The following is a 12,408-nucleotide window of genomic DNA, read 5'->3' as shown; positions in this document are numbered from 1 at the left end:
GTTCTGCATAAGAGCTTCCCTCTGTCCCCTTTATCAGTGTGTCTCAAGTCGTAAAGAAAACATTTGATGTGGGGAATAATCTGAACATGATATTGGTTAATACTGGTCGAACACAACAGTAAATCATATTCAACAGAGCAGGTAATACATGACTTCAGTTGCTAGGCTGGCTGCTCTGATTGAATCGACCACCCGGCTCCTTGCGATCAATTTGCCCCTGTGAGCAGGGCAGGGAATGAGGGGGTCTGATTCTACTAATTAGGCCACTTGCACCTCTAGTCCTAATTTGGCTCCTTTCAGCCGAGCAAAAAACTTTGATTTTTGGCAGCGTAGAGCAATCAGGCCTGCCAGGGCACAGGCTGAAGCTCAACCAGGCAGCTGGCTAATTTCAGGCACCTGTTTCAGAGGCGAATGAGAACCCAGATGAGGGAGAAGTGGATTAACCGACTGATTTACAGCTTGCTCACACTGTGGGGCTGAATCAACCGGAGAAGACCGGCGTCTTCTATTCAACACTGTTCTCTGGCCTGGAGCTACAGCAGCAGTGATTGAACAGGAGAAACAGGGCTGTGAGTCAGGACTTGCAACCATAGGGACGTTGGAGTGCAGTACTGTATGAGTCATGGCCAATTAAGATAAAGAATCCAAATGCAAAAGAACAACTTATCCAATCAGAGGATTACAGTGACCTTAAGTATGGGTTAAAAGGGTCAAACTGTAAGCCAGGGAAAGGGTTAGGGTTACAGGGTTAAAATAAAATGTGATAATGATAAAACGATGATAATGATCACCTTTAAGTTGCAACCCTGGACACGGTACTGGGGAGGCTGGTGGAGGTAGAAATCGGAGAACAGGCTTATTGGAATGATTGGAACGAGGAATGGTATCAAGCACACTTTGCTACCATTCCTCTTTCCATTCCATGCATTTCTACTACCACCACCAGCCTGCCCTAACACAGCAGTATATCAGCTACAGTATCTTCTACATTCTCTGCTATGAGGACTCCAACTGTGGTGTGAGTGAGGCCTATAGTACTGTAGGAACTATTCTCACCCTCAGAGTCTGGAGACTGGCAGCAGGAACACTCTGTGTGTGTGATGAACAACAGTTCCCTATTAGGTTATGGTGAGTGCAGCGTACGACACAGACAAAGGATGTTCTGCTTGAGCTGCTCTGCCTGCTGCTTCTCAGAGCGGGGTGAACTTTAAGGTTGAGCCGTATGGGGTTCATAGTATTTCCAGATTTCCCCATTGCTGGATTAAGTCAGTTGAGTCCCATAATGCACATCCTGCAAATATTGACCCGTTTTTCAACTTTACTTTCACAGTGAAGCAACCAGCTGAGTCAAGAGAAAAAACTAAAACAAATAACACACAAGGGACGGTAACAGAATAGGAATACGCTTATTTGACTGTAATTCGGCTGTAAATCCAGGTTGCATACTTTTTACTGTTCAGTTTGAGAGGGTTATCTAATTAATAGACTTACTTACATGTATTTCTTTATATTTCTATGCCATAGCAACAGTATGTCCACAGACGCCAAAGTGAAGAGGTGCCCAGAGTTCAAAAGGACACGGTCATACAAAAATACAAACAGAAATACATTTTTGGCACACTGTATAAATCACAAATATTTTGTAGCAATAATACACATGAGGAAACCACTCATGAAACGTTCCTTGGTTTCACACTTAATCAGGATCTTCTTGACCTGAAGGTTTTCATTTCTGAGAGGAAATAAATAACGATACAGAGAAAATATAAAAAGATGACGTCGGTATCGCTACAACGGGCCGTGGTCTGTAGTTACATCTTTAGTGTTGCTTGTATGGTATTCTCTTCAGTGTTTTGTCAGATCCTCGGCAGCAGGAAACAGCTCTTAGAACAGAAGAAAGGCACAGCCCATACTGTATGTCCAGACTAGTGCAGAACCCACAGGGTGTTAGTGTGTGTGTGTGTGTGTGTGTGTGTGTGTGTGTGTGCCCGTGTGTGTGCCCGTATGTGTGCATGTCTGTGTGTGTGCATGCCTGTGTGTGTGTGTGCCCGTGTGTGTGCGCCTGTGTGTGTGTGTGTGTGTGTGCGTGTGCGTGTGTGTGTGTCTGAACAGCATTAGGACTGAGGAGTCTTTCAGGGCTACAGTATCATCCAGCTGATGCTTCAGGGGGCAGCTCCTTGGGACCAGTTGTGACCAAGTACAGAAGATATAGAATGATGATGGTATGGTGACCTCCATTCCCTGTGCTGAAGACTGAACGGGAGCAAGTCTTCCCAAAGCTTCTGTACGAGCACAGAGCAAAGCCCTGAATGCCCAGAACCCATCCGCCCATAGCCCTCCAACTGTAACATACTCAATGGCATTTTCGGGGTGAGTCTCCTTTCCCCAGAGCAGTAGTGTGTTGTTGACACAAGTGAGTTGATCTCTTGCTTGTGTCATTTATTCCAATCCTAACACCCAGAGTATATTAGAAGAGTGGCGCCAATGAGCTTCAAAATTTTATTTTTTATTGGACCAACAACCGGTTTCCTGGTAACATGCTCTGTTGGTATAATGTAAAGGAACTATTTGTTGGCCAATAAAAATTTAAAAATCTCTTCCTTATATGTTTTGCTCCTGCCATTTTGCCCTGTTCTATTGACCTCGTATTGCTTGACGGATTTGGTAAGTCAATCGATGGCAAACTCAACCCATGTTTCCTGTTTTAGTGTAGGTGCTCATGTTTCTCTGTAACAGCTTGATCATATTATCGTTACACAGGTGATATTGGCTGTAAGACAACACTTAGTATCATAACACGTACAGTATGCAAAGAATGAATCCGATACTCTGTTGGCTGTTGCCGTGGTTACAACCTCCCGCCCCACCCGGTCCACCCTGTGACAGAGGAGCCATGTTGTGATTGTCAGTCACATGTGCCTGATGATCACTCATACGACGACACATGACGCGAGCACACTGCCACACCACCAGGGTGCACCGATCAGTCCCCAGGAGGAGGATACCAAAAACAGGGCTTCAAACACCCCTATCTTGGACCTCACCGTTCTCCTTCCCTCCTTGTTCAGGTAACTGTGCTTTGGGCTCCTAAGGTCCCCCACTCCCACTCCTCACACAGTCACCTCCGTCTTACTGTTGGTGACGAAGTAGGGCTGGGTGGGTAGGAAGTGCTGGCTGTGGCTTTGGCTGCGAGAGGAGTGCAGCTCGTTGACTTGCTCCACAGTGCAGGGCCTCTTGGGGCCGTAGCCCTTCCTCCGGCCCACTGTCTCCGTCCTGTCCCAGCCCTTCATCACCCCCATGCTGTGCCCCATGCCCGGGGCTGCGATGGTGTTGGAGCTGTAGGCCAGTGGGTGACTCCCGGCCCCAGTCCCGCTCATGGTCATGGTGCCATGGCCCCTACTAACGTGGCTGCTTTTGGGCTTCTGTCCGTTCTGCTTGGGGGCGCTGGGCAGGGTGGAGACTTTGGAGACTTTGGGCATCTCGGTGACGTAGGTGGCGACCGGTTCAGGGCTCATGGCGCTCATGGTACTTATGGTGTTCATGGTACTCATGGTTCCCATATGGTTCATGGTTCCCATATGGTTCATGGTTCCCATATGGTTCATGGTTCCCATAGAGTTCATGTTACCCATAGAGTTCATGTTACCCATAGGGGTCATGTTGCCCATAGGGTTCATGTTACCCATAGGGTTCATGTTACCCATAGAGTTCATGTTACCCATAGGGTTCATGTTTCCCATAGAGGTCATGTTTCCCATAGAGGTCATGTTACCCATAGGGTTCATGTTACCCATAGAGGTCATGTTGCCCATAGGGTTCATGTTGCCCATAGGGTTCATGTTGCTCAGAGGACTCATGGGACTCATGCTGCTCAAGGGACTCATGGGGTTCATGGAGTTCATTGGTCGCATGGCTTGGAGAGGCAGACCCCCTTTGGCTGGCAGCTCCACCACCAGCCGGCGTTTGTTATAAAAGTCTCCGTTGGCTTTGGCCGCTGGGAAACAAATGCAGATGTAGAGGTTAATGGGCAAGTTCGGAAAAACAACAACAGTTCACAACAAGAGTGACAACCCCAGTGTTTCAGGACCAACATTTTGCTATTGATGAGCTCGAGAATGCACACACCTAGTTACTGTGCCCAGGTTGTAATCCGTCCTTGATCGAAAGGGACAACATACAGCACGTATGAGGACCTGCTACCTGGTTTAGAAAGCTATACTACACTCACTCTGTATCGTTTTCTTTATATACTGTACACCCTCCAATGTGCTAACCCAAAATAATAGTTGTTGTTCATGGTACATCTATTAACGCCCACACACTCTTTCGACCAGTGAAGGCTAGGCCAACATCATTTGTTGTGCCTCCCACAAAATCAATGGGAATGGAGTTACTGGAAATGAGTGTTTGTTTACTTTATCGGTCTTCAAACCCTGAATGAAAATATGTTCATTTTTACCCAAAGTGACATTCTCCTGGAACTGAAACCTGCACAGTAAACTAAATCAAATGATGACATCACTGCATTAGTGAAAACACATTTCTTTCTGTGATAGAGAAATGGCAAGCTGTATTTGAAATGGAACATTGATGATGAAGGAAACCAAGAGTTAATAACAATCTCAATTGATATTAAGCTTACAGGCAGGTGAGATATGATTCCATGATTCAAATGCTCCCCAGTCTCACAATGCCTCTAGCATTGAGCTGCACTCCCCAGTTTCCCTAGTCAGAGCAGTCACATTTAATTCAATCCATTCATTCCTCCGTGGTTCAATGTCAACAAACTGTAGTCTCTCTTATCGGTGACAAATGTGTCCTTTTACCAAGCGATTCACGTTCACAGTTGAGTCATTACTCTTTAGCCTTTAGTACCGAGCATTCTTGTGCGACTTCCTCAGGTTATGGTTGATGGCCCGTCTCTTTCACATCCGTAAGATAAAGTTAACACAGTCGGCGAGTTTGCATTGCCGCTGTAACTATAAATCTAGTTTATCGCTCTCCTTCCCCGCGCTTGAAAGTAGACCGCCTCGGGGATCAAACTCATTCAGGCGACAGGTGAATCAAACCTTCATCGGCAGCCAGCTCAACGGTACGCGTTGGCGGGGGGCCTTGATGGGAAACGGAAACTGCTGCTGTGTAGCTTATTTGCAGTATGGTCTGTCACCCGTAAGGCCATCGACAGATAATGGACTGATACGTAAGCCAGCACCAATTAGTGAACTGTATATTTATGAACAGAAACATGCCAATATATGAAATGTGACAGTCTGTGGTTTCAGGGTGATGGGGACTGGGGCAGGAAGGCACCTGATGGAATATAATTGGTCATTTGTCTCAATGAAAGAAAGCTATCTAAACAGTCCTCAGGGTCACGGTACTGGGTCTGGGTGCCTTTATTACTGTTGTTAGTTTCTCCATGTCTGGTTTTAAAATCCAATACTGTGACCTTATAGTTGCATTGAGGGACAGTGAAATAAGTATTGATTGGCAGAATAGTGGCTTATCAGCTCTCAGCTTGTGGATTCTGTTCCGTTGGGAATGTGACAGAGAGGCAATTAAAGAAGAGAGGGAAAAAAGCAAAACAACACTTGAGTGTTTCTCTACTTCTGCAGGTCAAGAGTGAAGACTATGACAGCAGACTGAGAACAAGGAAAGTGTTTAGTTACTCTGTTTCCCACACAGGTCCAGCTGACTGCACTGAGGGTAATCAAATGCAGGCACCATCTTTAATGCTCCTGTCTTTCTCTTGTTACTGCCCACTTTGTATCGCTATGTGCATCATCATGCCCAGCCTAGATGGCCTCCTGGGACTTCAACTCTCTCTGAAGAAGATCTAATTCATTTAAGTGGGCTTTTATTAGAGACCACTGCTAGAATGACTCCAAATATAGGGGTTGGAGACTTACATCATAGACATGAGATTATGGGAAGTGGGTAGGAGAATATTAGAAATGGATCATCATGCTGAAGTGAAGTTTGGAAATGGAGGAGTAGGAGGAGGAGAAGAAGGAGGAGGGGAAGAAGAGAGAGAGGAGAAAGAGGAAGTGGAGGAGGTGGCTGTGGCTATGGGATAGAATATAGGTGGCTCCATCAAAATGTTTTCGATATTCTGTGTCTTCGGACCTACTCCAGTGTGCAAATAGCCTTATGCATACCACTCATGAATACATTAGGCTCACTTTACATTAAACACAGGAGCTATGGGCCAAATCAGTCATAATTCTCTGTTCCCGATTATCTTCAAATTGAATTGTTAGCGGTTATATAAACTGTGTCACAATTACAAAACAGAAAGCGGATCCTCTTTTCACTCCGAAGCTGGAGCACAATGGAGTTCCTCTGTGTAAACAACCGCAACAATCTGTTCACACGCTGTAAAATGAGTCAGGGACTACAGTGGTGGATTGAAAATTGCATTTACAGTTAGGGGCTTACATCTACAGTAACCGCTCCATTTGAATACGATTTTCTGCCGTATGGTGGTTTATGCGGATGGTGCTGGACTGATCCAGAAACAGCGACTGTGATTATACAGTACCGCACAGAACCAGATACATATTAATATCATCATTTGTTTCCGGTGAGATATCTCAAGCATACTAAATACGGATAGCAGCCCAGCAGCACAAACAAAGAGTACTTGCCAAAACACATTGATTTGAAGACGCCTGGTCTGAGAGCACATTTTCATGTCCTCAGATCTTGTGGATACATAGATATTATACAATATAATATATTATGGCATGTGTATCAGGGGAGGCTGGTGGAGGTAGAAACACATGTTTGATACCATTCCTCATTTCATTCTATGCATTATAATGAGCTTGTCCCCTGTTCTTACCTCCACCAGTCTCCCCTGATGTGCATGTAAATTATGTAAAAACTCCCGGGCCCTACTGGAATGGCATATGATTTTTTGATTTAATATCTAACCTGTAAAATAATTAACTAGAAATGATCCCAGGCACATGTCATCCCTCCAGGAGACAGACAGAGTTGGCAGAGCAGAGCAGAGCAGAGCAGAGCAGACACTCACCTACAGCCTTGAGCGAGGCGTACTTGTTGAGCTCCTTCCCTGGTTGTTGCTGCTGCTCGTAGACGTGGGCTAGCTGGCTCAGGGCTGGGTAGGGGTGGGGCTGGCCCATTGTGGGCCCCGGAACAACGCTGTTGTTGATATGACTGCCCTCTGTGGAGGAGAGACAATAGAGAAACATTAGAGCGCTACGGTGCACATGGGTGTCACTTTGGCAGGACCTTTTTGAGTGGTCTGGTTGTGGGTTGTTGTTGTTTTTTTCCTCATGAGAAAATGACTTGTTTTGGGATCACTCGTTTTTTCATGCACTGTGGTTGAAAGTCAAATACCGTAAGTCATCTTCCTGTGACTTGAGGCAAAGGGACACTTTCTAAGAGAACACCACCCCTTAAAAGCCAGCATAACCACTTGATACTTTCAAGTCCAACTTTTAGAGAGAGAAAGCAGAGAGAGAGGAAAGGGTGAGAGATGGAAAGAGAGAGAGAGACAGAGACACGGGAGCAGACAGACAGAGTGAGGGAGAGAGCAGGAGAGGAAGACAGAGAGAAAGCAGAGACAGAGAGAAAGAGAGAGAGAGAGGGTGTGTGTGAGAGAGAGAAGAGTGAGAGGGGGGGACAAGGACAAAGAAGAGAGAGGAGGAGTGTGTGAAGGAGAGGGAGAGAGACATGAGAGAGCTTGATGAGAGTCTGATGGGACGATTTACCCTGTCCTCAAAATTCCCATCCTGGCGTCTGTATGGAAATCAAACAGAAAGCCCTGCGGCGACTGTCTTATTGACTCACCACTGAGCCCTTTTGTCTCTCTCCCATGTCGCAGACAGAGGTAGGCAAGCCGTGTCGGCACAACCAGCGCTATTGATTCTAACAGTCGTTCCCCCCTGCTTCATCACTCTGGGTTGTCAGCAGAGAATGATGATCAAAGAGATGTAACCTGTGTGTCGTACCTGTCAGCCAGACAGCTAGTGTTGTGACTAATTAATCACTTAGCCTTGGTGCGGGGTCTGTGGCACACCGCGTCTCAGGAGAGAGGGAGAGCAGGGAGAGACGGAGACAGAAAGACAGAGAGAGAGAGCTGATTGCGAATGAGTCACTTGGCACCTCAAGCCCTCTCTGACTCTATTTAGCAGAGCGCCGTAATATTCAGATGCATTTTAAAACGTGTGTTTATACAGTAGTAGTAGTTTACAATATCAGAGTTCGCTCAACAGTGGTGGAAGTTATGTCAATAACTTTTTATTTATCTAACTTCTTATTCATACAGGAGTACACACATTCGGTATGAATTCCGAAGGATGGCCTCGGATCTAGCTTTAGGCTTATACTGTGTTTCCATTTCAAAGAGTTAGATAGTAGACACCTATAACTCCAGGCTATGTTCACCTCAGTGACCTCAGGAGGCAAACGTGGACATGTACTGCAAAGTATCCATCACCTTATACAGTACCATGTTGGCACGCTCAGCTTCTCATACATTTTGCATCTGTTCCCCTTAATGATTGACGCCTGTCAACATCTTGTCGACAAGCCAATCAGGATGATGTGTAGACCCAGTGGGAAGCAATAGCTCTGCACATAGTCTGTCAGAGCAACATTGTTTTTAGTCTAATCTCTATATACATAGTATAGTGCACTATAGCCCTGGCAGCACATCACCCCCACCCTCATTCACCTCCACTGGCTTCCGGTCAAGTCCCGCATCACCTACAGAATCCTCCTTCCCACCTACAAAATCCTCCTTCTCACCTACAAATCCCTCCATGCCTGCGCCCCCCAGTACCTAACTAACCTTCTCTGCCAACACACCCCATCCCGGAACCTGCGGTCCTCAGACATGGGTCTGCTCTCCACCCCCCGCACCAACCTACGGACCTTCAGGGACAGAGGCTTCAGTGTGGCAGCTCCCACCCTTTGGAACTCTCTCTCCACAGTGATCCGCAATGCCCCTACCAAGGACACCTTCAAATCATCATCTGTTCACCAAAAGGCCTTTGGCCCCTAGTCTAGTTTTGTCACTGTCGCTGTCTTTTTGTTTTCTTTGTTTTTTTCTGTTCTTTCTGTCCGATTTTCTGTCTGAAAAATCTGTAAAGCGTCCTTGGGTTTGAGAAAGGCGCTATATAAAACCAAGTTATTATTATTATTATTTTATTATTACAAAGTGTTCTGCATGTACAGCACCCTTTTAGTAGTCTGCGGTTTAGGTGCACCATTTCCATAACCTAAGAATCAAAAAAAGCATGAAGAAAATATGAAGTTGTCCCTATACCTGAGTAGCAACACTGTAATGACTGTAGATACAACATTGTATTAACAATGTTGATGATATTTGCACAGACAGTACAAAGCAACCCACACATGTTCTTATCTAAGACGTTTGTTTAGTTATGCAATCTTAAAGTTGTTGTGTTACATTTTTATTATGTGTTTCCCATACAGTAAAAAAAGCCCAAACTCAATTTGGATCAAATGACTGAGATACCTACTACAAGATACCTACTTACACACTCAACAGATTGCCTGTCTCTGCACTGCTCATAAACAAAAAGGAGATCAACAGTGCAGTACAGTACGTACTGTAAGCATGTTAGTAGGTGTGATTCCATGCTTGGCCCTGCTCCATAGCTGGGATATTTCGGTGGTTATTTGGTTGGGTGGGTATCTAAGACGCTGACTCATCTCACCTCAGAGGGGAAAACTTCCTCTCCAGCATTCAGCCGCAAATTGCTTCGATGTCCTCCCGTTCTCACTTTGTCATGGCAACATAACTATCTGTGTGTTACTTGCGCAGTCCACTGTGAGCTCTTTCTCTGTGTCGTTTGCATCATCGCCCACATATCAACAGGCTACTGTGTAATATATATTATGCAACCTGATCTATCTAAGCATTACCCGTCTTCCATTTCTCCTACTGTAAATGTTTGAGGTCATGTATGTGTGTGTGTGTGTGTGTGTGTGTGTGTGTGTGTGTGTGTGGGTGGGCTTGGGCGTGGGAGTGTATATGTGTGTATTTGCATGCATGTTTCATTGAAGGCGTAGGAGGGGCTGAAGGACTGTTCTAGATGACTGTACATGTAACTCCTTTGTTTGCCCACACATACAGTTGCGTGCGTGAGGAGCATCCCATCCATCTCCTCCCTGTCTCATGCAGGGATGTCTCACACAGAGACACAGTGAGAGAGAGCCTCTATGATCCTGTCGAGGAGTCGACCGTGTGACCGGAGCTGCACGAGCAACACCTCCTGAAGCTTCACCACAAGGAGGCTGCCGTTAAAACTCACTGTGTGATTGGTAGAAGAGGTGAGAGAGTTCAGTAAAGCTCTGTGTGATCGGTGGAGGGGTGAGAGAGTTCGGGACGTATATATATATTTATGATCTGTGAGAGGAGTGATGGTTTGGTAAAGGAAAACCCAGAGAGGGAGACGCAGAGCAGACGCCGGATGGTCTCTGTGGACACGCCGCCTGCTGGTGCTGTCAGAAACAGGAGTTTAGTTTAAAATGAGAAGGGCAAAAGTTGCCCGAAAACCCATAAATACAGTATTTGACACCGAAGCTACAGCTTTGGCTACTATGTGCCAGGTGAGGCTGGAGAGGTGGAAATCGGAGGACGATTGCAAATTAGAGTACAAAGCAACCCCAAATGTTACCACTCTTCATTCCATTCCATGCATTACAATGAGCCCGTCCTCTGATTTCTACCTTCACCAGCCTCCCCTGCTGTACAACACTGTATTGATATTCAGCCAGGTACTAGTCAGAGAGGCAGCCTGTATTCCAAGTAGACAATGAGTATGTTCTGGAGTTCTATACAATGTATTGTTTTTCTAACATGGTTATGCTCATTATCATCACCTTATGTTCCAAACTTCACTATGGCTCAATCGAGGGACAGCATGTTCCCATTAAGGAAAAGGTAGTGAGAGAAGACTCAGAGGGGGGGGGGGAAGCACAGTGTCTCGGTGCTGTCTAGCTGCCTAAACGTCGATTCCGAATCACTCACATAACACTTGCCTTATGTTCTTGAGGGTCGCCATTTGGCTAACAGACGTGGTTGTATTGTGGAAAGTCAGTTTGGAAAATTCAATGGAAAATGAAATGACTGCACATAAAAGGAATGGCTTATGTATCTGTTATTGTATTTGTAATGTCTTTATTTCTTTCCTCTTCTTTCCTGTTTTTGTATTGTATTGGCTTTGTATTGGTTTTGTGAACAGGTGGACAGGAGCGTCCTCCGGTCTCCAGTGACTACTGGTTGCATCTCGTTCTCGTCCTCGACAACCTCATCAGTCAGACAAAATAAATAAATATGTGCTTCACTAAACAACAGGATTGACAAAACGCTATCCATTCATCATGGTGACGGAGCACCGCAGAACCTAACCAACCATCAACAATCCAGGGCTCATTGTTTACCTTGAGGTATTCTCCTCACAGACTTAGAAAACATCGTTTTTTATAGACTTGGTTGTTCTCTGCCATTCGCGTGAGTGAAAATGGGTCAGTCGGACAGTCAACCTACTTTTCACTCCCTCTTGTGCTTCCTCAGAGGTCCTGGTAGTGTTTGTTTTGTTTCAGCCCTCCTGGATAGCGCTGTTACTAAAAGTGTCACCTTGAGTTATTCCGTGCACTTGATTCCTGGACTGCGTATGAGTCAGCAGCGGCAGCAACATCCCTTCTTAGTAGCAGCAGATGAAAACATCCTCCCTTCTAGAGAGACAGGGAGGTGATGTGTGGATCACCAGAGGAGGGCTGAGATGATAGTCCACATGTCACCTCATGTCACCCAGTGATCGTGAGGGGGAGTGACTGTACTACAGTACCAAGGGCATTCAGGATTTCAGCTAAGTACTATCAACACTATACATGTAGAGAATTTTAAAAAATTGTTTAACTAGTGGAATATACAGTATATGCAGTGTATCCTGCATTCAGAATAACAGGGTTCCTACAAGTTTCAACAAGGGAATTCAAGGGAACCCTGGAATAATTAAACAGCATGCTGTGCTACTGTACTTTGTCCAGGACCTGTGCAGTGATTGACGGTTCAGAGCCTAATTCATCCAGCCTAGTCGTCTGTTTTCACCATTGGCAGGTTTAAGTGCCAGAACAGACCTCTGAAGGGGGGGCTTTATTGGCCCAGAGAAGACACGACTGAGTGGTTGCCAGCAGTTCTGAGTCCATCCCTCTGTGCCAGCAGCAGGGTGAGAAAAGCAGGTAATTATTGCAGAATTTGGGCTAACCAGGAGTAATTACTACTCACACAACCTACTGTTCACACGGCAACACTGGAAACCAATCAATCACTCATTTTGTGTGTGTGTGTGTGGGGGGGGGGGGAGAAATGTTTGTTTTGGAGGTATTAAGTTACAGCGGCTTTTT

General features: G+C 45.7%; 1 protein-coding gene across 1 annotated transcript in view; it reads right to left on the bottom strand.

The window, feature by feature from the left end:
• Nucleotides 1-3,110: 3,110 nt before the first annotated feature.
• shisa9a (shisa family member 9a) overlaps nt 3,111-12,408 on the bottom strand; it is a gene marked incomplete at both ends in the record, with an annotated part of 21,181 nt that continues 11,883 nt past the window's right edge. The window contains 2 exons of the mRNA XM_080542312.1: nt 3,111-3,994; nt 7,040-7,189. Coding sequence (XP_080398438.1) covers nt 3,111-3,994; nt 7,040-7,189 — 1,034 coding nt within the window. The remainder of the gene's footprint in view (nt 3,995-7,039; nt 7,190-12,408) is intronic.

The sequence above is a fragment of the Nansenia antarctica genome (assembly GCF_963989245.1).
Source record: "Nansenia antarctica genome assembly, chromosome: 11".
NCBI classification, from domain to species: domain Eukaryota; kingdom Metazoa; phylum Chordata; class Actinopteri; order Argentiniformes; family Microstomatidae; genus Nansenia; species Nansenia antarctica.
Note: the sequence above shows the minus strand (reverse complement) of the source record. Positions and strands in the feature narration are given on the sequence as shown.